At 43.2% G+C, this 24,645-nt stretch overlaps 1 protein-coding gene across 5 annotated transcripts; it reads left to right on the plus strand.

The window, feature by feature from the left end:
- Positions 1-12,885: 12,885 nt before the first annotated feature.
- ADPRH (ADP-ribosylarginine hydrolase) lies at positions 12,886-23,006 on the plus strand. Of its 5 annotated transcripts, none has more exons than XR_008997943.1 (7): positions 12,886-13,506; positions 14,536-14,635; positions 15,580-15,914; positions 17,756-18,116; positions 19,096-19,402; positions 20,670-22,938; positions 22,979-23,006. XR_008997943.1 is itself a non-coding variant. In XM_036883424.2 (6 exons), the coding sequence occupies exons 3-6, from the start codon at positions 15,602-15,604 to the stop codon at positions 19,858-19,860; spliced, it is 1,014 nt and encodes a 337-aa protein (XP_036739319.2). In that variant the 5' UTR covers positions 12,892-13,506; positions 14,536-14,635; positions 15,580-15,601; the 3' UTR covers positions 19,861-20,815. The 5 variants fall into 5 exon arrangements, 2 of the variants coding, with proteins under 2 accessions (XP_036739319.2, XP_036739318.2); XR_008997944.1 differs by having other exon boundaries at positions 12,891-13,506; positions 17,996-18,116; XM_036883424.2 differs by lacking the exon at positions 22,979-23,006 and having other exon boundaries at positions 12,892-13,506; positions 19,828-20,815.
- The last annotated feature ends 1,639 nt before the right edge of the window (positions 23,007-24,645 follow it).

Here is a 24,645-nt window from a genome sequence, read left to right on the forward strand (position 1 = left end):
TTTAGTCACCTAGGCGGAGAGCTCTGAGAGACGTGTCATGAGACCCCCCAGGAGGTCCTGGTGGGATGGAGTACCAGTTGCCTGCAGCAGAGACCAACGTGGTTAAACACAGTTGGACTGGCTTTCCCATTTCAACCTCTCCATCCTTCACCACTGGATTCCCATTCCCAGAAAACTAAGCCTTTGTTTCCAGCTTTGCTTTCTGGAGAGTCTGGGCTAAGATAGGGGGGCATACTCGGTAGAGCAGAGATACAATAGTTTTCTGTCTAAAATTTGTAGAAGTAGAAAGGTGAGTCAATTTAGAGGAAAAAAAAATGATAGTAGACATGATGTATGGATGTGCTAAACATGGTGAATATGGTATAGTGATGTCTGAAATACTGATTTAAAACTATGAGGAAACAAACTTTCAGGGCAAAAATCACAGTTTAATTTGTCATCTGTCCTAAATTTTTCAGTGTTAAAGGAAGGCACTGAGATCCCTTTAAATAAAAAGCTGATAGAGAAGGATGACAGTTGTGCATCCATAGGATGGGGAGGAGTGGAAATCATCCTGAAGGAAGAGAAGGAAGGAACATGGCTTTTCCATTTCCAGATGGTGCTTAGGTTCTGACCAGCCTGTGCTATGGCGAACCTGAGACCCCTGCAGGGAATATGTCCCGAGGCTCAGCTAATCCCCCAGCCTCAGGAAATCTCTGGCTGCACCTGAGACAAATCTGTGCACAGAGCGAGTGGCAGTTTATATGATGTGATCCAATTGGCCTATTTCTAAAATATCACTCCTGGTAGCCAATGGCAGCTTTTATTTAATAAGCTTTGCCTCCTCTACTTCCTGTCTATTTTCAAAGATGTCCTCTCTCCCAAGGCAGCCAGAAAGAGCAAAATGAGAGTGGGGGTGGGAGATGCGGAAGGTGGGGTACCTCACATGGTCCCAGCCAGGACTTTGTGGCAGGGCCCAGGGGGTGACTGCTCTGTCTCAGGTTTTGAATATTCAAGCTCTGGAAAGCACGCCAGGCAAGACTTCGTATGGCAGGAGCCCCTTGCATGTTCACCTTCTCTATTAAGAGAAAAAGCTTAGTGAGCATTTTCACTCACCCGTGTCTAGGTCTAGGTCTCAGCTGCACATTTTGCATAATTACAAGGAGGGATGTAACAACTTCCATCTTTCTTCTAATAGAGCAACATTGCATTTTCAAGTAAAAAAACTTTTCCTGTTTTATGTTTTCCTGGGTATTTATTCAGATCTTAGAAGAAATTTCTTTCACTGATTTTTGCCAATCTAGATTCTACGCAGCACATTTAAGAGTGATATAACAGTTTCATTTTTTAAATGACAATAGTACAGTACGTTGAAAATCATATCCTTTGCAGGTATTTAAACTAACAGAAAATTACAGATGTCAACTTTAAAATGAGTAAATAAATTTTTTACAAATTTCATTTGGGTGGTTTATGAGCAAATATTTTGAAGGCCCCTAGACACTCTGGAATTTTAAGAGTCCCAGTTGAAATCCGAACCCACCTTGGAGAAGACCAAATTAAACAGCTTTTGCCATTAGCACCTTGATGTGCTTATAATCAGTGAGACTGGAAGGAAGGAGCATGAGTCAGATACTTTACAGCCACCCCACTCCCACTATAAAAGACAGGAAACTTCTCATCCAAGACTGTGGGTTCACCGACTGTGTTTCTCCACCTTCCTCCTGAGACCCCCGTAACATAATAGCAAAAAAATACATATTTTTTAAAAAGATCTGTCCAGAATTACAATGAAGTAGGAGCATCAAGAGTGGATCAAAGATTTCTAGAGTCAATTTCTAGAGAGTGGAAAGTGATAGCAGGTGGTGGATGAAGCAGGGCAAAGGAAGCACAGCCCGACACCCACCTGTATGGCCAGACGGACAAACCAATGGAAAGAGTTATCGAGTTTGTTCAGTGGAGCAGGCCCAGGGGTGAAGAGAGCAGGGGACTATGGGGTCTCAATATACGTTCTTCTGCACAACTTGCTTGTTTAATCTGTCTATAGTTTTACTTTAACAATGAAAGGAAGGAATAATTTCCTGAATTTTATGTGAAAAACAAAATCCTAACTTTGAGAGAATATTTGTATAATCCTAGAGTGAGAGCAAGACATGAACCTAGAAACTTCAAAAAAGAAAAGAATTACACGCTCTGACTTCATAAAAATGAAAGATGTTTATTCAATGAAAGACACCATAAATAAAGGTAAAAGATAGTCACAGACTGGAAGTATGGAGCCGACCCTCCAGACAGGTACATGGGGTGTAGAACCTGATGAGAACCATAGGGGAGGCTTCACACTTGGCTTTGTCCTCCAAACAGGATGATTTCTGCAGAAATGATTCATTCTTTCCTCTTTTGACCTCAGAGCTATTTCGCTCTCCTCATGCTGATAAATCCAGGCTGAGCTCAAGCCTTCTTCTCTTCCTTCTGGAGTCTGCAGGGAAGTTTGGGCTGGACCCCAGCGGTGGCCTCAGAATCCTTGTAAACATTACTGTTTTTTTTTGCTCAGGGTCTAAGGTCCTGGGACAGTCTAGTTGCTGGGAAAACCACTTTCCCACAGTAGGCTCATCATTGCCGAGGAAGCAAACCCCATTACTGCACTGGCAAAAATTTTCAGGGAAGGTGTTTTTTGTTTTTCTAACAAGACCCTTCCACAGAGTTTGGAAGCTCATTTCTACGTATGTTTGTGGTCTCTGCAGTGAAGAATCACAAGCAGGTTTCTGACCAGAAAAGCTGTTCCTGTCAGAAACAGGTTTCAGGTTAGTTCCTCAGGGCACCCACCTAGCAACCAGCAGCCTGACTTCTGCCATAGAGTGTGGTTGCCCTGACCTTCAGCCTCTCAGTGGAGGAACTGAAAGGCCCCTCTGGCTCCTTTACCAGCTTCATTCACACCCATCTTTAAAGCCTGCACCAAGCATGCCAGGCCAGACCTGAGGTTTAATACTGTCAGCTAGCATGGTGGACATGAGTGGGTCTCACCCTGTCCTGGACAAGGCATTCCCCTTCTCCACCTGCTGGTGTTGGAATCCACCTCAAACCCCTCCTGTTTATGATTCAGTCTTACCAGGGCCAAACAAGATGTAACAAAGCCCAGCAGGGCTTTCAGACCAGCACAGGTTGGCCATAGGTGAGACCCAGGAGGTATCTCCCAGTTTCCTTGGGGGTCATTATACCATAATTATAATGAATTTACATTGTGGTTTTTGTCCCTCACTACCCAAGGGTTTCACTTAGGTACTTATGCATAAGCACCTGAATACTAGGAAGAAGGTCATATAACCCCAAAGTGTTAATCAATATGTAGATTAAAGGATGTAAGATGCGGGCAGGGACTTTCCACCATTTTAAAACACCAACCCTAACCCTAATAAGCGGCTGCTTCGGGTTTCCAGACAGCCTGCTCTCTGCCCTTCAGGAGAGTGTACTTTTGCTTTCCTTAGTAAACTCCAACCGCTTAAGACTGTTCTAAGCCTGTCTCTTAATTGAACTCTTTCCTTCAAGAAGACAAAGAACTGAGGTCCAAATGAACCAGTAACAATACCACAGTATTTCCTCGTGGCACCACAGTCTGCAAAAGCTGGCAGAAACATCCGTGGAAGATGGGGCACCTCTTCCTCTTTGAATGCTGTCACACTCTTTCTAGTTCTGTGAAATGAAAACCACTAGAATTCTTAAAAGAGAAGTGGACATTCGGAGTTAACCCTTGTCCAAGTAGAGGGCTCTTCCATACTGCCCATTGCCCCTCTCACTCCTGCCATTGGCACTATGCTCTTTGCCTGAAAACCTGACTGTTCCATAACTTTCTTGATTCCTTTCCTCAGTCTTTCTGCCCATATAAACATCTTTCTTCCTTAAAGGACAGACCAATGTCACTTCCTGAAGAAGCTCTCCTTGACTCTGCTAATCTTCATCTGCTCTTTCCCTTCTCTGACCTCCTGATGTCTTTACCACTCCTTTGGAGTGCTGAGCCAATTCCACCCATATTTATTGAGTGCCTTCTGTGTGTCTCAAACTGTGCACTGGGGATGCACAGATGAACTGAATGAGAGAGATGAGAACAAGGTGGACAGACCCTGAGAAAAATATACAAGTAATAGCAGAGAAAGACCAGGGCAACCTGCTGAAGGTGAGTCTGCAGGATGGTGAGCGTGCCCTGACCCCAGGCCTCTCCCAGAGCAGTAGCTCACTTCTGTAACTTGTGATTCCCAAACTTTGATCTGGAGATTCAGCAGTGGATTTTGAGATCTTCTTTGGTACGTTTCCTACCAGATGGCCTTGACTTCTCTTCTTCTCCTAGTCCAGTTGGCCAGCTGAGTCCCCAGGCTCCCCTTCCTGGGTGTGTGATGGCCCTTTGGTGCCCACAGGCCCATCCTAACAGCCTGCACTGCTCAGCTCTCAGGGGGTGGAAATATGGCTTACAGGAAATGGATGTGTAATTACTCCTTAAACCAAAAACCTGGGGAGCCTAGCTGACATTATTTTCTTTCCCAGATAACCTCTGTTCCACAATCCCTCCATCGGGGTCAGCCTGAGCTTACCTACGTGAATCTGCTCTCATTTTTGTTTCTAGAGGAATCCTTAACACTACTGGTCAAGTGTCTCCAGTGTTCGTTCCTAAAATTGCTCTTAGGGTGTAACGGAAGCTCGGGTGGGGAACCTGAGAAGAGTGAAAGGGTGTAACCACCAAGGGCGCGGTTTGGGCAGGTTTTTTTAAGTGGCCTGTTTAGGCAGGCTTCCCAGTGGTGTCAGGTCACTGAAGAGTCCCTCAATCTCCCCCAGTGGCCACCTGCGAAATTGGTTCGAGGCTCCAGAGGGATTCTGTCTGAGATCACTGTTAAGGCTCTTCACTCCATCAAATTCTGCTCTTTGTGGGGCAGTACTTGTATAAACCAGGCTCTTCTGCAGAAGCTTCAAATGGTCAAATTTCTTCTTGTACTCAAATAGCAGCTATAGGTGTCTGTGCAAGATGAGCTTCAAATGTTGCTCTTTCTGGGAAGAGTTGGCGAGAGATAAATTCCTCTTGCCATTTAAGCCATGCTTTAATTATATTATTCTTTAATTATATGAATAGAATTGAACTACTCCCCCTCTTTTTTGAAATCTGGAGACCATGACCTTTTGTGAAAGATGTTTTTCTTCTTCAGTTTATGTTACACTGTCAATAAAAAACAAATGGCAACTACCTTTTCCACTTTACAGAAAAATTTGTGAGAAGCAAGGAGGAGAAGGGGGAGGGGCAAGGTGGAGGAAGAGGATGGAGAAGGAAGGAAAGTTAAGGAAGGGGATTACTTCATTTTAGGGGTGAGTAAATAGCTTAGTGTGTTTAAGCAGTAAATAACACCCTACTGTCAAACCTTTCATGGGCTATTCACATGACCTTTAAGTCACTGCAGCTCACTTTCATGTCAGCTCTATTGTCCCATTTTGAAAGCACCAAGATCATCTCTGGCTTCTCCTACTGCCTGATGGTCGGCTCTTCATTCTGTTTCTCAGGGGACAAGGAAAATGAAATGGAAAACTGAAACGAGTGACTTTCCTCACTCTGTCAGCAGCTCTGGTGGACAAGGGTGTGTATGGGGGGAGGGCGGTCGAAGCTGGTGAGTCATGGCTATAGTGATTCTTAAACTCCTGAGTCCTAGAATCAGGGACTGGCCAGGATTCCAAGGCAGGCACTACCCTCAGGCAGAGATGCCTCAACTCCCAAGGGCACGGGTTTTGTCTCTTGAAGGATCAGGCAATAACATGTTGCAAAGCCTCCTTTGAAAGTTGCCCTTTCCAGTTTCATCACATGCAAATTCTTCCTTAAACACAATCAAAATGTCTCCTGCTTTACTGTAAGATAATTTTCTCTACTTTGGTCATCCACAGATGTGGAGGGCATTTATGTCCCAAACAAGCTCAAAACAAACAAACAGCAACACTTCAAGGCAATGGAGGATCATTATCAAACACCTCAAAACCACTCCGGCCGGCCTGAGAACAATCTCGGCTCTCCGTCGCTCTTCTCTCCGAGTTACCCACTTTAGCATCCTCTTTATTATTGCTCGTTACTTTTCTCTGGATCCATTTCTACATTTACTTTGAAACTGAATGTAGTATTTCAGTAAGATCTAGGCTCATGGAGAATCCATAGAGATCATCCCTGGCCACGCTGTGGTATGTCACCTTTTCCCCATATCCCCAATCTTTTGTTGGTGTGCTCACCACCCTGCACCCTCATCTTCAGCTGGTCACCTCGGTCTTTTTCCACTACCGTTTGTTTCTTTTTCTCAGGGTCTCCGTTTCCTCACAAGAGTGGCAGGTTGTGCAGATATCCCTCCTGATGTTCACATGTTATGATTAAAACTTTGTTTTTATGTACTTACATATTCTGGTTTGTTAAAGACCTTTGGAACAGTGGCCAGAGAGCCTATTTTCCTCGGTCAGCTGAACTTCAAGCCCTTTTTCCTTGTCTTCTTTAAAATCCTCCAGGTGGATACTTGATTTCTACTGTGCAGATCTGGTACTCAGCTTCCCAGATCATGTGTGTGGAGTGACCCAGATAGGAAAGGACAAAGCTTAAAACTATGACCAGTCTCATAACCCAGTCAGCAGGCTCAACTGGAAAACAACTCCTGCCTCAGCACTGAAACGGGGCCGACCAACAAGTGCATCATTTGGGGAGGAAATGCCAACTTTTTATTTTTAATCTCTGCTTCTCCAGTGTGCCAGCTGTTTAGGTTATTTCTGGGCTTCTGGCAATTTTAGTGTTTCTTAATTATTCTTGAAAAACCAGCCCCGATGTAATTTTCTAATGCCTTTCTGAGCACTCTAAGGTGATAATGTCTCTCATGTCTGCAGGCCTTGTACCTTGGATATTCTCCCCCATCACAGGCTCTGCAAAGCCTCCCTTATTAGCATGATTTTTGCCTTACCTCTTGAACTTCATGGAGCACCTAGCAAAATGCCTGGCACATTTTGTATGCTGGATTAGTCAGAGTTCTCCAGAGAAACAGAACCAATATATTAATGGAGAGACTGAGATTCATTTTCAATAATCAGCTCATGCAGTTGTGAAGGCTAGCAAGTCCAAAGTCTGCAGGACAGGCCAGCAAGCTGGAGACCCAGGGAAGAGTTGATGTTCAGCTCCAGTTTGAAGACAATCTGCTTGCAGACTCCTTTCTTCCTTGGGGGAGTTCAGTTTTTTTCTATTAAGGCCTTCAACTGAATGGGTAAGGCCCACTTACGTTATGGAAAATAATCAGCTTTACTCATAAAGCCCACTGATTTCAATGTTAATCCCATCTAACCAAGACCTTCACAGAAACATCTAAAAAAATGTTTGACCGAAAATCTGGGTATATTTATTGCCCAGCCAAGCTGCTACATAAAACCAACCATCACAGATGCTCACTAAGTCGTCGAAACTCAACTGATGATACAGGATAGTGACAGCTGCTGTGGCTTCCTACTTCTCCTGTACTAGCTTTCTTCTGTTTTCTTCTAAAAAGCCTCTCCTTTGTTTTTTCCCCACTTTAATTTATTTGAACAAATGTAGATTGAGGTCTTAGCCTGTGGTATGTGTTCCTTTGAATCTTTTTGTTGTTTTGTGTCTGAGAGAGAGTTCAAGGGGCCGTGCCTATTAACCATTTCCTGTTAGCACTCTCTCTCTTTTTCTTTCTTTTTTGTTTTAAGCCCTCAGGGCTTTAAGTAGGCGTGGGTTTACATATTCGGGTCTCTTAGTAGCAAAGATTTGTTTAATTCCTTGTTTGGGGTGCTTCTGTTTTCCTGTTGAACCAGCCTGGCTGTGGTGCAGAGAGCAACTGAGTCTCTGAGATATTTTGTTTTATAAGAAATCTAGGGTCTCATATTCTTTGTATCAATATGAAACAGGGTTTAATTCTACAGGAATTACCTTTTCTGAACATTTGGAATCAATTATAGTTACAGTAATATTACAAGTGACAGAAATGCTTACAATGTAAAGTTCAGTGGTTAAAAAAATATAAAATTGGGTATACAAAATGATCCTTTTCACCCCCAAAAAAAAAACATATGCATAAAGACTGTAAGTATATACAATCTGAGTGTTGGAATATGGGTGGTTTCTATTTTTTCTGCTTTTCAAAAATTTTCTTTATACAAAATATATAACAATTTTTTTATGAAAGATTAAAAGTTTCCCCTTATCTCTCTCCCTACTTCCAGCAAACTCCATTACCCTTCTGAGAGATAATCATAATCATTATTAACAATTTGATATGTATCCTTTCATTCATTTTATACACACAGACACACACAGAGCTCTTTTTTCTTTGCATAAATAAGACCATATATAGTCCTCACTCTAAAATTTAATTATTTAATTATTTAATTAAAATTTCTGGAAGCTGTTTCCATATGAGATTATTTACCCAAAGTCTACTGGTTTAAATGTCTACTTCATTGAACAGTTCCATAATTATGCCATAATTCAGGAGACATAAACTCATACTCCCCTGTAAACATAATGAGGTTATTTCCAATTTTCTCCTATTAAAAACAGTTCTGCAAAGAACAACCAGGAACACTTAACTTCAACAACACCTATGGGTATTTCTTTAGAAAAGATTCCTAGAAGCTTTCAGTCAGCTGAACTTCTAGTCCTTTTTCCTTGTCTTCTTTAAAATCCTTCAGCTGGTCACCTCGGTCTTTTTCCACTATTGTTTTTTTCTGTTTTTTTTCTCCTCCTACCACCAGAAACTTCTGCATGGCATAGGACATCATCAACTTCCATTTCTACTGGAAGTATGCATTACTTTTATTATTAAGAAAAAAGTGAACATTTAAATACATATATTAATTCATCAACATTTTAAATATGAGATCATTCAGCTGGATCCACTCCATGAGGGCAGGGCCTGTGTCAGAGCCCAGCATATATCTGGTACATGGTCAGTGTTTAACGGCTATAGAATATATAAAGATCATTTCTTGATATCATAACAACCCTGTAAGAAAAGTACCATTATTCCCACCTTGTATATGAGGTGCCAGAAATGTCTCAAAGAGCAGGTCTGAGTCCCGCACATTCGATTCTCAGCGAGAGCCTCAACATGACAAATGATAACTGTAGTGGTGAGTAATGAGGACACCTGTGATGTGTCTTCCTTGATAAAACTGGGGATGGAGAACTAAGTCTTCAACATCTCCGTCTCTGCATTCACACTAGTGCCAAGCATCTAGTAAACTCCAAATAAATATTTGTTCTTCTTAAAAGAAACTTCACTCTTTCCTTTGCAAACAAAACCTTGGTTTTTGTGTAAGTATCCACCTCTGAGGGAAGATGTTCTATCCTTGATCAAAGGGAGACTCATTGACCTAACTTGCCTGCCAGTGATTGGTTTAGTCTTCTGGGGCGGGGGCGGGGGTGAGAGGGCTTTGGGAACAGTTTTTCCTCCCTTGAAAGAGGAGACACTCTCTTTTTCCATGGGATGTTGTCTGCAATCATAACTGGATTTTGTATCCATTAAGGAAGTCAGCCTGGGAATAAAATAAGCATTCGTTGGATAACAGGGAAGAAAGATGGACAAATGAGGTCCTTGGTGATAGTGTTGAGTTGTGAATCAACCCTGGGGACTTTTGTTATGTGAGATATTTTGTTTTATAAGAAATGTAGACATGCATAGACATTTTGTTACATAAAGTATAACTGTCCTCATTATTTATGCCTGGTGAATATGTGAATGTGTGTCAGGGCTGGGGTAGGGTGTGATGCTTATTTGCAGTTATTTGGAGCTGGAAGCATGCTAACTGACATATTGTTCTTTTGGTTTGAATAGCCATATCCTTTATGTACCACAGACATTTTCCAATTTTTGACCAAGGAGAAAGGTTTCTTAGTAGGTGTTGTCTATCTTAAAAATAAAATAGTCAGTTATTTTACCAGCAAAATGAGTTTATTTGGGAATAGCAAAGGAACTGCCGTTTAGGACATGCAAACTTTGGCAAACCATAGGGGTTGTGGTGAATTCTCATTGGCTGAGATGTGGTGGTTTCTCATTGGCCGAGTTGTTGTTGGCCAAGAGAAAATCTTCCCTCCTCCTGCTGAGGTAGTAAAGTGTCCTCCTGTCGGAGTGTGTAAAATAAGCTGCTATGAGTAAGAATATGCATGAGAACTCCCCCTTTGTGGCTTCCTGCTTTCATTTGGAATGAGGCTTTCTTTTACTCATTGTTACATTTCCTCCTTTTGATCAAGATCTTTCCTTGAAATCATTGTTGATCAAGAGTCACATTTTCCACATTTATTAGTTTCATCCATTGGTACCAGGAAGGGCCTTTCCTAGTTGTTATGACATCAAACTAAAAAACTTCTGCACAGCATAGGACATCATCAGCAAAATGAAAGGCAATCTACTGTATGGGAGGATATATTTGCAAATGATACCTCTAGTAAGGGGCTAATATCCAAAATATATAAAGAATTCATAAAATTCAATGCTAGAAATGCAACCCAATTAAAAAATGCACAAGAAGACCTGAATAGACATTTTGCTGAGAACTCATTCAGACCCAACAGACAAATGAAAAGATGCTCAACATAAACTAATCATCAGGGAAACGTAAATCAAAACCACAAGACATCACCTCACACCAGTCAGAATGGCTAATATCAAGAAGACAAAAAATAACAAGTGTTAGCCAGGATGTGAAGAAAAGGGAACTCTTGTACACTGCTGGTAGGATGGCATATTGGTACACATACTATGGAAGAAGTATGGACATTTCTCAAAAAAATAAAACAGAAATACCATACGACCCAACAATTACATTCTGGAAATTTACCTGAAGAAAACAAAATCATGAATCTGAAAAGATATATGTACTACTATGTTTACCACAGAATTATTTATAATAGCCAAAATATGGAAGCAATCTAAACGTCCATCAATAGATGAAAGGATAAAGAAGATGTGCTACATATGTAATGGAATATAATTCAGCCATAAAAAAGAATGAAATACTGCCATTTGCAATAACATGATGGACCTAGAGGATATTATGCTAAGTGAAATAAGCCAGACAAAGACAAATACCATATGATTTCACTTATCTATGCAATCTAATATATTAAACAAATGAGCAAAATAAACAAATAAGACTCATAGACACAGAAGATAGAATGGTGGTTGCCATAGAGGGGAGTGGGGAGATGGATGAAATAGATAAAGGGGGAAAAATTAATGATAATCTTTGATATTTGATCTGGGAATGGTTACATAAGTGATACATGTGTCAAAATGCATCAAGCTGTACACTAAGATTGTGCATTTTATTGTATGTATCTGAATATAAATTTTTTTTTAAAAGAGAAACTTGAAAACATATAACAATGTGTTACACTGAGTATCTGTTGGCATAAAATTTCTATAGTATTATGGGCAATGGGAAAAATTCAATGTAGTCCTGCTTTAGGGGTAGACAAAAGAATAAAATGGAATGAGAAAATAAACACATTTCCTTATTAGAGAAAGATCTATCCATTTTTATAATTACTGAGCTCCTTGAAGATAATGCCTATAATTTAATCACATACCACCCTTGCCTAACATAGCATAGTACCCAACATATAAGTTGTTGATAATAAAAACAGATGTTAATAATAATAATAATAGTCAGGTTTTCTGTATTTATTGGTTTCATCCCTCAGTGCCAGGCAGGACCTTTCCTGGTTGTCATGGCCTATGTGCTCTCAGGCATTTCCCATCTAAAGTCTGTATCTTATCAGGGTTGTAAGCAGCAGAGGTCATCTCAAAGTGTTGAGTCAGCATCATCCAACAGGCACATCGTTTCTATAAATGTTCGACAGGAAACAGGTACAAAGCTTAAAAACAATTACACAAAACAGAACTAAAACTAATGTGACAAATCCAGCTTGTGCAGTGGTTCTAAGTCTGGAGCCCAAACCTGAAGGTAACCAGCTAAGTTTAGAGCTCAAAGTACCTTGGATCATTAGGTGAAATCTGTTGTATACAATGTGCTTGTTCCCTAATTTTATGCAACTAGGTTTCCGGTTCCCCAGAGAAATTTATCCATGTGTAATAGGTGGTAATAGCGATCGCCTTCTTGTTCAAGAAGTAGTTGATCAAAGTCTATACAATTATCCAAAGCTAAGCTATTTAGTTCAGCAAGGCAAGTGGTCATAGTTGGGCTACTATTGCCTTGACTGTGGAATCAGCTAACTCTCCTAATTTAAGAGAGATTTCTGATCATGAGTCCACTGGCACTTACTCTTACTCAAGGGAGAAAGGCTGTCCCTAGGGAGGCAAATCCAGCGTCATGTATGCCTCCTCTAGAAGTTCCTGTTTAAGATGGTCATGGAGTCTTAATTGGGTGGACCAGTGGTAGACTTCTATATGAAAACAAAATAGTAAATACAGCAAGAGAACCTTGCCCTTTCATCTTCCAGCCAATGACAATGCGTTGCCCAAGGACAGGGGTCGTTGCCAAAACCTCCACATATGAAGGGTAAGCCAGGAGTACACAGAGCTCCCTCTTAAGTGTTAGCATTTATAGACCCATTGGTTAGTAGAGAGGCATTAACATTACTCAGCCAAGGCTCAAATGCTGTATTATTACACATAGAATGATCCCCTCACCCCGCCCCCACCGAACACATGGGTTTGACTGTAAGCTTGCAAATGGTCTGACTTACCCTGATTGCTCTGCTGTCTCTTGTATAACTCAATTAAAACAAAAACGTAAACAAGAGTCCCAGCCATGCCTTGATCATTACAGCTAAAAAAGATGGCATAGCAAATTAAAAGTTTGGAGAAGTATACAGGATACTTACATATGGTGATTCTAATTCTTTTTAAAAGTGACATCAATTTATCCAGACAAAAATATACTTACTTTTTCTTTGCTTTTGTTTACTATCAACATGCAAAAATTCTATACTGCTGCCAAGTAAATGAAGAGTTAAAATAAAATTAATCCTTGCAACTACCCCAAGAAGTATTATTATTGTCCCATTTTATGGGTGAGGGACCCAGAACCCGGACAAAGACCTCACATTCAATACTCTTTTCCAGGTATCTGGCCACACACTGCTTGACTCTAACCCAGAAAAGCTGGGCATAAGGAAAGGCACAGGCCACACGTGAGCCACTGACAGTCAGATGAGGGCCCAGTTCCAGGAGCCGCGACAATATGAGAAGCCAGGCGCTCCCAGGCCCCTACCCGAGCCGCGGAGGCAGGTGACGCAGGTCCCGTGGCCCCCACTGGGGCGCGTAAGGCTGCGGCGGTGCCGGTAAATCGCTTGAGGCCCCGCGACTGTCTCTAGCAGACTTTGGCGGAACGGAAGTGACCCTAGTCCGCGGAGCCTCGGTACTGGGCGCAGTCCCGGAACCCCTCTGTCCTCTTCCTGCGCGCTGCGCTCGCCGCGGCCCCCCGGGGCTCTCCACACCCTGCAAGCCGCCCGGCTTCTCCGCGCCCGCGCGCTGCGCTGCCGGCGGCGAACAGGTACTCCTCCCGCTGTGCCCCCCGCAGCCCCGCGCGCGCCCCGCCGAGGGGTGGCCCGGTGCCGCCGCCCCCTCCTGGGCCCTGGACCCCCCGCACGCCTCGCCGCCTTCCCGGCGCCCCGGTGGGCTCCGCTCAGCGGTGACCAGGTGCCCACTCCCACCCCCTGTCCGGCCGCGCGTGCTCCTCGCCCCCCAAAAAGCTGAGGACTGTCGGGAAGCAGCTACCCAGCCCTTAGTTTTGAATTTATAGTTCTGGGGCGAGAATGTAAACTGTCAGTAGTTCAGGGGAGTTTTAAGGAATAACGGTGGTCCGAAGCGGGAGGCTAGAGCAGTTCGTGTAAAAGTTAAAATTTCCCAGGAAAGAAATGATCTTCGTCACTCATATCCTCTTGTGATTCACAAAAACAAAAACACACATTCGGAATCTGGATTTCCTCCTGAGTCATGTGGAAAGGAGTAAGCACCCTATGAAGCCAGGGCATTGCCAGCAAGTAAAAAGCAAGGAATGGTTGTCATATAAATGGTCAGTGCAATGTGGTGTACCACTTCCAATCCATTTAGACTGGGGTCCATAAACTACAGCCCATTGGCCAAATCCCACCAGCTGTGTTGGCAAATAAAGTTTTATTGGTACAAAAAACCCCCACACATTTGGGTGGAACCAGAAGGAATTACAGAAAGGATGCTGAGAACATTGGGAGAGAGAGTACAGGGGGTTAAAAGTCGGTCCTCAGAAGCCAGCTAAGTTCAGTCTGTGAGCGCAGGACAGGAGCCCAGCTAGCATCTCTGGTTCCACCACCCCTCCCCTCCAGGTTACAGATGGGAAGATAGAGGTCCCAGGCGGCGGGCTTGTCCACAAACACACACTTGATTCTCACCAAAGCCTGGTCTAGTAGCCCAGAACTCCCGTTCCTAAGCATCATTTATAAATAATAAAATATATACATAATGTCTTGTAACTATCCTTTGTGAGCCTAGAAACAGCGTGATCAGTAATACGGTATTGATAAGCTCAGCCCGTCTTTTCCAGGTGCTTGCCAGCCTGCACACCCTGGCCCCGAGCCGTGCAGCTGGACAGGGTCTCTCAGAAGCTCTAGGGCTTGAATTTACCCCGAGGAAACAGGGTGCGGGTAAGTGCTGGGGAGCAAGGGCATCTTGGGGTGGGAAAGAGCTTGAGCTGAGGGGTGAGTTATCTGGCTTAAAAACGTGTTTGCCTGGTCTGTGCAAGTGCGGTGGGTTCCATAGAAAGAAAGGTTGTGGGGAAAGAGGATTGTAGTTCAGTAATAAAAAAATATTTCTCCCTGGTTGTGTATGAATAATAAAAATAGTGCTTACTATTGTTAAGCACTGTTCTAAGTGCTTACTAAATGATTTCATTTATAACACATAACGAACCCACTGAGGTTGTTAATATTTTTGTCACCATTTTACACATGTGGAGGCTGTGGCATGAGGGGGTTGCCCAAAGTAAATAGGTTTGCTGAATGGCCTGAATCACCAGATTGGGTCGCAGTGCCTCCATTCACTGGTTGAATTTACCCGCTGGGACCTTCAGGTTTCCTATCTGTGAAATGTATTCTGCAATCCTTGCCTCCTAAAGAGTCAGAGAAGGTGCAGTTGCTTTGTGAACTGTGCATCATGATACCAATGGAAGGTACTGTTTTTTAAATATAGGAGGGATACACTTCCAAGACCAAAGTCCAACTAAAAAGAGAAAATTACATGTTTGGTGTGATTGGCAGAGTTGAACGGGTTTGCCACTCAACAGAGAGGCAGGTGAAGTCGTGGCTATAATCATGGGCTTTGGAGTTAGATGGACCTAAGTTGGAATCCCAGCCCTGCCATTTAGTAGCTCTGTGACCTAAAACAAGTACTTAACCTTTTGATAACTGCATTATCTCTGTGATCCTAGATTTACTCTGTAAAATGGGCCTAATGTATCATTCATACAGCAATTGTGAGGATTAAGTGAGATGTTCTTAACACAGTGCCTACAAGTAGTGAATGCTCAGTAAAATGTAGAGAGGGCTAGTATTTTTTCTGATTCTTTTATCTCATCCACTGTGTGTCTCAGCATTCCCCTGCACAGCCTCACCATGTGTGGGGGACAGATCGAGAAGTACGTGGCTGCCATGGTGCTGAGTGCAGCTGGAGATGCCTTGGGATACTTCAATGGGAAGTGGGAGTTTCTCGACAATGGGGAAAAGATTCACCAGCAGTTGGCCCAGCTGGGTGGCTTGGACACCATAGATGTGGAGAGGTGGAGAGTGAGCGACGACACGGTGATGCACCTGGCCACCGCAGAGGCTCTCATCGAAGCCGGGAAGGTTGTAGACTTGGCTCGATTGTATCGACTCCTTGCTAAGCATTACCAAGACTGCATGGGAGACATGGATGGCCGGGCACCAGGTGATCACAGCCAGCAGAGTACCTCGGCAGGTGGAGAATAAAACAGGCCCAAGGAAGTCATTGAAAAAGTTGATTGAGATTTAAGTATCAAGGAGACAGTAATTGTGATTTCTTAGTTGTGATAAAAATGGAAACAACCTAAATATTCTGGATTTAATTTAATTATTTGGATATACTTGCAGCCATTTAAAATTATGTAGATAAATATTTACTGATATGGAGAGATACTACATACTGAGTAGAGAAAAGGTAGGTTACAAAACAGCATGTATCTTATAAGGTCCATTGTCATTAAGAGTATATACATATATCTCTTTTTCCCATACGTTGGGAAAAGCCTGGAAGGATAGACACAAAGTGGTAATTATATCTGGGTTATGGGAGTATTTATAGTTTCTTATTTCCTTTTTGCTTATTTGTATTTTCTAAGTTTTCTGTAACAAACAAGTATAAAAAAAAGTTTATTTTTCTTCTTAAAGAAGAATGGAAAGGGTCTTACAGAGACTCCTTTTCTGGTTCCAAGTCTGTTCACAAGTGGCTCTTGCTCACTTTGGGCATTTGCTACAGCCACTTGGGCACCACATGATTTGAATTACCTTTTCCCTAGCCCATCTGACCTACTGCTCCTTCTGTGTCAGTCAGCTCGAGCTGCCGTAAGAAAATACCACAGACCAGATGGCTTGCACAATGTGCATTTGTTTCCTCACTGTTCTGAAATTAAAGTGTAGGCGGGTTTGGTTTCTCCTGAGGGAGGCCTTTCTCTTTGGCTTGCACACAGCTGTGTCCTCCCCTAGTAAACATCCCTGGTGTCTCTTTTTGTGTGTGAATTTCCTCTTCTTATTAGGATGCCAGTTAGAACAGGGCCCACGTTCTCATTTTAACTTTGTTGCCTCTGTAAAGGTCCTGTCTGTGAACACAGTCCCATTCCAATGTCCTGGGGGTTAGGGCTTTAGGATATGAATTCTGGGGGATGCAATTCAGTTCATAACACCTTGTGATGAAAAGCTGCCACCCCCCATACACAACCCAGGGGGCTCTGGCGACCCCAAGAATTTGGCCTTAGAAACCAACATTGTTCATCCTTTCTCAACATCTGATACTTCATCGGCTTGGCGAGTGGAAAATTTTTCTTTGTCCACCTAAGCCGTCTGTGACATTGTTTTGAATACACTGACCATAAGGGAATAATACCGCCGCCGACAGTATGTTGCTGCCACTGCTCGGCTCTAGTGCATTCACAGCGCCCAGTAGGGTAGGGAGACGGGTCGGCGCTGGCGACAGCTCTCTCACACAGGGGAAACCCAGGGAGTGGGCTTTGTTGCTCAGAACCATCGCTTCTCCTCTGAGCCTGATGATCTCCATCGTAGAATCTGTGGCCTCTTCCTGCCATTCAGGGACTTCCATTCAGGGACTCCAGGCATCTGGTTCTCCTTGGGTTCTTTAAGGGCTTGGGCGTGGAACCTCATGGTTTGCATGGGGCCACTAACTAGCTGGTTATGTGATTTTCTGTAAGGTTCTTAAGCTCTCAGCCTTAGCTTATTTATTAATTTTAAAAAAGACAATAATATGTTATGCCTACCTTTTTAAGTTCTTATGCTGTTTCACTAGTAGCTGGTAAATATTCTGAGGCACTCTATGTGAACCTACTTATTAATAATCTTATCTAAGGGTTATACATACAGTAAGGTACCATGTTGGCTTGGGGCTTGGGGCCTTCGTCATCACATTCTTTTGGCTTTCCTTTTTCCTCAAAGACTTTTGATGACAGAGCTTAGTTCTTTCCTCCTCCTGGGGACTTTCCTTTGGTTAAACTGACCCATGTCCTACCCAACTCTTCGCAGGGGACACCTCAAAGCACTATGCCATGCTCCTGGAGCCAGACAAGGCCAATGGCTGGAAGATTCCCTTTAACAGCCATGGGGGCGGCTGTGGGGCTGCCATGCGGGCCATGTGCATCGGTCTCAGGTTCCCTCACCACAGCCAGCTGGGCATGCTGGTCCAAGTGAGCATCGAGAGTGGCAGAATGACCCACCACCACCCCACAGGCTACCTGGGAGCCCTTGTGTCTGCTCTTTTCACAGCCTATGCTGTGAGCAGCAAGCCTCCCTGGCAATGGGGAAAAGGACTGTTGGAGGTGCTACCTGAAGCTAAAAAGTACATTGTCCAATCAGGTCACTTTGTGGAGAAGAATCTTCAACACTGGTAAGTTTGTAGGTGCACATGCCTGCTAGAAAATGGCTGAATCTGTGTGCATGTGTGCGTGTGTGTGCCTACAATTCATAGGTCATAGCAACCGCCACGTTTCTCACCAGCCAGTTTTTTCACCCATTGCATCCAGCCCCCTCCCTGCCTACCTGTTAAGAATTGCCAAGCTCAGTCCCAGTGCGGACTGCCACCATTTGCCGAGTGCAGATTTCGATAAGCAGTACTCCCTCTCGTATGGGGGTCCTGTTCTGTGTTCCAACTTTGTACAGTTGTTCTGGCTCTCCTCGTCTGAGATGAGCCTTCCTGCTTATTTCCTGGGACTGGTGTTTTCAGTGATGTCTTGACACACAAATAATATTTTGAAATCCTTGGTTAGAATGCCCGAAAGACAGGTTTTTCCCCCAATTAATAAGTGGTCAAGTAACATCTTCCCTTTTGGTGAGTTCACTTTGCATTGCCTTCCTTAGAATAAAAAGATCTGAGGCTTTCTGCTGAAATCATCACAGTCATGATATTCCTGAGTTCCCTCTTGAAAAAAAGAAAACTATGTAAGGAGACGATGGGTTGATTACCTTGACTATAGTAATCATTTCACTATGTATTTATATCGAATCATCATGTTGTCTCCCTTATAGACCATTTTTAGTAAGAAAGTAAAATTAAATAATAAAATAAAAAACAGAATGAGCAGCTACATAAATAAAGTTCCCCCTTGAAAGGTGACACTTGATGTTATTCTTAACTCAGGAAAAATCTTTATTTCTCACCTTTAACTTACTATATATCTTCTTTACTTGGCAACAGATGTCACTGCCTTGTTTATATCAATCCTCAGCAAAATACATTGTTTATGATCTTAGTACAAGAAGTTGAAGTCATCTTAGAATTTTCCCTGTTCACACATCCATCTGATACCTTTCCTTATGGGTTTTGACTTTATTTTTGCAGCTGACTCTAGAATTTTTCCTTCCTACAGGTCCTACTTCCAAGATAAATGGGAAAAGTACCTAAAACTTCGAGGGATTTTAGATGGCAAATCAGCTCCAACCTTCCCCCAGCCCTTTGATGTGAAGGAGAGGGATCAGTTCTACAGCTCTGTGAGCTACTCCGGCTGGGGTGGCAGCAGTGGGCACGACGCCCCCATCATTGCCTACGATGCTGTCCTGGCTGCAGGAGACTCCTGGAAGGAGCTCGCTCACCGAGCCTTTTTTCACGGCGGAGACAGTGATTCCACAGCTGTCATTGCTGCCTGCTGGTGGGGAGTAATCTATGGGTTTAAAGGCGTGAGTCCCCACAACTATGAGAAACTAGAATACCGAAACCGGCTGGAAGAGACAGCTAGGGCTTTGTATTCTCTTGGGTCAAAGGAAGATCCTGTAGTTGCCCTTTAGGGAGATGTGATAGCATTTCTGGTGGTTTCTCCTCTTGTGTAGTCGCTTTTCTGCTCAGTTTCTTTTCACTTTTTCCAAAGTCAAGTCTTAACCTTGACCTCATGGAATTGTAAGATAGTAAGCCCCTTGGGCACCTACAGCTCAGTCTGTCCAAACTCATCCTGTTTCCCACAAGCGTGTCCCTCTTTCTGTCCTGGCGGGCCTTCATCTCGGTCGATGGGGACAGCATCTCCCCAAGCTGAAAGTCTCACAGTCTCCTATTGGAGACTTCATTTTTATCAGCTGCTCTTTCACTAAGTTTTTTCTGTGTGTTTCAGTTTGGGTTTCCCCCAAAGTGGACTCTGGGATAAGTATTTGAATGTAAGTAGTTTATTTGGGATGTGATTCCAGGAAGAACTGGGAAGAGAAAGGGGAAGTGAGACAAGGAAGGAGAGAGGAAGCACAAGGTATGTTAACGAGCAGGTCACCACTGCGGGTTGTGGGTACTTAGTCCACATGTGTCCTCTGCGTAAGGCACTCCTCAGAGTTGTTCCAGCCGAGGGGCAAGCAACGCTGGGTGTTCATCCACCGACTTCCATCTGACAGTGGCAGAGGACCACTCCAGGGGACCTAACTCCCCAGAATTCCTTGGCCTGCTAAGCATGAATGTCTTCATGTAAAGGCTTGGAGCTGCTTGCAGTGGCCAGCTGCACGGGAAGAATGGGGGCTACATATGGGGGCCCCACAGCATCTGCCTCCAGAATAGCCTTCAAATCTGTCACCTCTTACCTTGCACCAGGTATTTTTTGCAGCTGGGTTTCTGCAACCTAAGTTACTCAAGCCTGGGGAGATGCTGGTCTTAGCCACACTGTACTTAACCTGGCCATGGCATCTACCATGTTGCCAGTTTTGTTGTTACCTGTTTGCTTGTCTTTATTCTCCTCTAGACAGAGCTAGGGCAGTCCCTGGGCACACAGGAAATACTTAATCAGCATGTAGTATATGAATATTGTGAATCAGCCTTCCATCTGGAGCCTCCAACTCCATGCTTGCCTCCCTCCTTGCCCTTCAGAGTTACCTTCACAGATAACTGATTATCATGCCAAACTTCTAATCATGTTCCAATGGATACTCACTCCCTGACTCCATTCTTGATGCTCTTCCTGCTCCCTTTTCACAGGGTAAATTCTTACTCAGATCAGGTGGAGCCTCCTGGGTGAAGGTTTGGGCACTTGGCTGCTTTCTCCCCACCACACCCAGAGCCTTCTGTCAGCCTAGTCACCACACTGCTCATGTTGTGTGGGGACGTGCATGTCTGGGGGGCGATTGCAGACCCCTCATGAGGGATTGCATCTTCTTCTCTTTGTGGCCTCCCTGTCTGACCCCCGAGAGACATTTAATAAATATTTACTTTGGAAGTTCATCAAATTGTGTTGATGTGAGGGCTTTTGATGTGCAGTTTGGCATCTGTCTCATGCGTCCTCTACTGGCTGCCAGGAGTGACCTGTCATGCGCCATAAGACGTGGAGGGCTTGATGCTTTAACCATGCCTGTGTGCTGACCTGCATGAGAGAAAGCTCTTTACTCCATTTGAAGAGGGACACCAGGAAAAGCATGGGATGAAAATTCTTTTACACATAAAAGGAGAAGGAAATTCCAAAGCACTTTTTGTGGCTCAAAAAACTTTCATATGTATTTCAGAAAACAAACATGTTTTAAATATGACAACCAGGATAACAGATTCTTCAGCAAGATAGCCAAAGAGAATTGCAGACTTTTAGGAGTGGTGGGTTACAATTCACAGAACACGTTAGTAACCTCTCATATTCCCATGTCTTAAAATACTCCTTTGTCTTAACCTGTGGGATCTGACAATATCTCCAGGTAGAGAGTGTCAGAATTGAGTTAAATTGTAGGACACCCTGCTGGTGCCCCAGAGAACTGGTGGGGGAAGGCCGCTCACAACTGGTGTCAGAAGTGTTATGAGTATGGCAGTGGTGTGAGAGTCAGGAGACACACAGGAGGAAAAAATGGCCCTTTATAAAACACTAACTGACCTGTGTGTCACTCTAGTGGATGAAGACGTCGTCACTAGTGGTAGTTTTTCCAGTTCAAGTCCCTGTTCTGCAATTAACTAGCTGTGTAACTCTGGACAAGTGATCTAACCTCACTTTACCTCTGTTTCTAAATGTGTACAATGGGGCTAATAGTATTACCTATACTTTGTGGAGTTATTTCTTGGATTACATAGAATAAAAGCTGATATAATAAGCACTCAAACTAAAGGGTGGGAGACATGTCAACATATACTATGTATGTATTACAGATAACTTCAGAAAAAGTGTATCTGGTGTCTTTCCATTAGTCATGAAATGGAGGCCCAGGGAAGATCCCAGATGGATCACTTCCAGCCAGTTTCCTGCACCACTGGGGAGACACAACCCAGGGGAACCCTGGGGTTTCCTCTGACATTAATATTCTCGTGGAACCACCTTGCAGTACTGCACACCCAGTGATGAGCCTCAAGGTTCACAAATTCTTCCAAGTCAGGAGATCTCAGGGAACAAACATTAAACCATAGAATTTTAGTATCAAACTGTCATTTAAAAAGCTACAATTTTCAGTTTCTCTCAACACTTGGAGGCTTGGACACACCTGTGGGGAATATGGCTTCTCTGTTCTGGAAAAACCACGTGTGGTCTTTTGTCTGGGCAAATATAAAGCAGACTCTACCTCTTTTTTGGGAAAACAAGAGACAGAATATGGCTGGGTTTGATTGATTTTTTTAAAAATTGAAGTATAGTTGATGTACAATATTATATTTGTTTCAAGTATACAACAGTGATTTGATGCAACAGCCATCTATATTATTAAATGTTTATCCCAACTAGTATAGTTAATATCTGTCAACACAGAAAGATGTTACAGAACTATTGACTATATTCTCTATGCTGTACTCTCATCCCTGTGACTAATTTATAGTTGATTGAGAATTTGTGCCTCTTTATTCCTGTTGCCTATTCCATCCACCTACTCCAAACCCTCTGCCATGGTAACCACCAGTCACTTCTCAGTGTCTATGAGTCTATTGCTGTTTTGTTTTTAGATTCCACATATAAGTGAAACCATATGGTATTTGTCTTTTCCACCTGGCTTATTTCACTGAGCATATTACTCTTTAGGTCCATCCATGTTGTCACAAATGTCAGGATTTCTTTATTTTTTATGGCTAAATAATATTCCACTGTGTATATGTACCACATCTTCTTTATCCATTCCTCTTTTGATGGACACTTTGGTTGCTTAGATGGTTTTTACATGAAAGCAAAAATTATGAGTCTTGGAAAACAAATGTCATGAAATACTCTCTTTACCTGTAAGAATTTAGATTGTCTTATGCTCATATACCACAGCTTATTGTGAGAAGGTGTGTGTGCATGTGTGTGTGTGTGTGTGTGTGTGTGTGTGTGTGTGTGCCTGTGCATGTAGAGCATCAGGAGTAAAGGATCCAAAATCATGGTATTCATCTCAGTTGGAAAGAAACCCAGCAAAAGACTGGACTCCTTCAAAATCGAGTGGGATTAAGGGCTTGAGCCATTTGGGGTTAGGCACTAAAATCTCATGAGAGGGTCTATCTAAGGGATTCTGTGCTACTCTACAGAAAGAATGGGGCAGGTGCAAAGTGTTTAGTGTGAAAAGCAAGGTGCAGAAGGGTTTGTGTAGTGGCTCAACAAGTGTAAAAAGTTCAGAAAGGAAGAGAGATTATCTCTAGAAGGAAATGCAAGAAAATGCTAACAATGACTACCTTCTGCTGGCCCTGGGGCACAGGGAGGACAGGGTGGAGATTAATTTTTCACCACATGCTCTTGTACTTCTTCATTTTTTAGAAAACCATGTACATGTAGAACTATTAAAAAGCACACTTAAAAAAATTAATATGATCTCATTTTGTAGCCATAGACTGGTAGGCCACACACACACACACACACACACACACACACACACACACACACACACACACACACACACACACACAGGCATATTCACTTTTGGAACTGTCAGCTGGGAATCCTGCAAGCAGGTGAGGAAGCTGGCAATCTGAGCGGAGAACAGGCAGACAGGGAAGGCTTAAAGGGATTTAATGGGCTCCAGGGGTGGAGCCTATAGGCCTCCCCGCCTCTCTCTACCCCATCTCTCCCCTCTCTTCTTCTCCTCTCTCTTTTTTTCTTTTTCCTTATGTCCCAGGTAAAGTGCGGTTCCTAAAGAATAGAATATGTGGAACAGTCCTGAGCAGAGCTCACAGCTTGGAGCCAAGCCCAGCTGAGATCAGCAGAGCTAACAGACTTGTGAGCTAGAAATAGACCCTTATTTCCATGTGTCACTGGGCTTTAGGGTGGTTTATTATGTGGCATCCATGATGAGGACAATGGAATAATGACCAGGAAAAGGAGTTCACCAAATAAAGTTGAAAGTGATGATGATTACACTAAGACAGACATTATTTATTGACTGGAGGACATTATTTATTTATTTTGGGGGGGGGAGGTATACGTGTTTAATCTGTTGCCATATCAATAACATGGTTGGATTACATTCTTTTTAAAAGTCAGAAAGTGGACAAGTGATATATTAAACTACTTTGAAATTAAATGTCTTTCAAGCAAAGGAACATAAGAGTAACTAAAGCCTCTTTTTACCCATTTTTCTTCCCTAATTAGAGGTCTGAGATAAATAGTCCTATTTTTGCAGAACAGAAGCCAACTCCAGGCAAAACCTGAAAAGCGCAGAAGGCGTTCAGTCAAGTTAACCAAGGAAGGTGAATGGGGAGAAGGGGAATGGGAGGGGACTAGAAGGGCATTCTTACAGGTTAGTACACAGTTTAGGAAGAGGTGAATAGCTCTCAATAGTGGTCACACATGGGATCCAAGCAATGCTTCTGTCCTTTCTTTTTCTTTCAAAACGAGTATTTAGTGAGGACTTATTGTATGCCAGGCACTGTTCTAGGCACCGAGCACACAGCAGGGAACCTGAGCAATGCACATTGGCTATTCAACAGCCCATCTCTGGTCTCCTGCTTGCCTCCCCGTGTCCCCAGATCCTGGGCCAAAAAATCCATTTGACTTCCCTTTGCCAGAGCAGCTGAGCTGAGCGTCGAC

Source organism: Manis pentadactyla, chromosome 1 (genome assembly GCF_030020395.1).
Source record: "Manis pentadactyla isolate mManPen7 chromosome 1, mManPen7.hap1, whole genome shotgun sequence".
Lineage (NCBI taxonomy): Eukaryota > Metazoa > Chordata > Mammalia > Pholidota > Manidae > Manis > Manis pentadactyla.

Coding starts and splice junctions, on each gene's coding strand:
- ADPRH (XM_036883423.2), top strand. CDS start 15,602: ATGTGTGGGGGACAGATCGAGAAGTACGTGGCTGCCATGGTGCTGAGT. Junction 15,915..17,755: donor CATGGATGGCCGGGCACCAG/GTGATCACAGCC, acceptor AACTCTTCGCAG/GGGACACCTCAAAGCACTAT. Junction 18,117..19,095: donor GAGAAGAATCTTCAACACTG/GTAAGTTTGTAG, acceptor TCCTTCCTACAG/GTCCTACTTCCAAGATAAAT.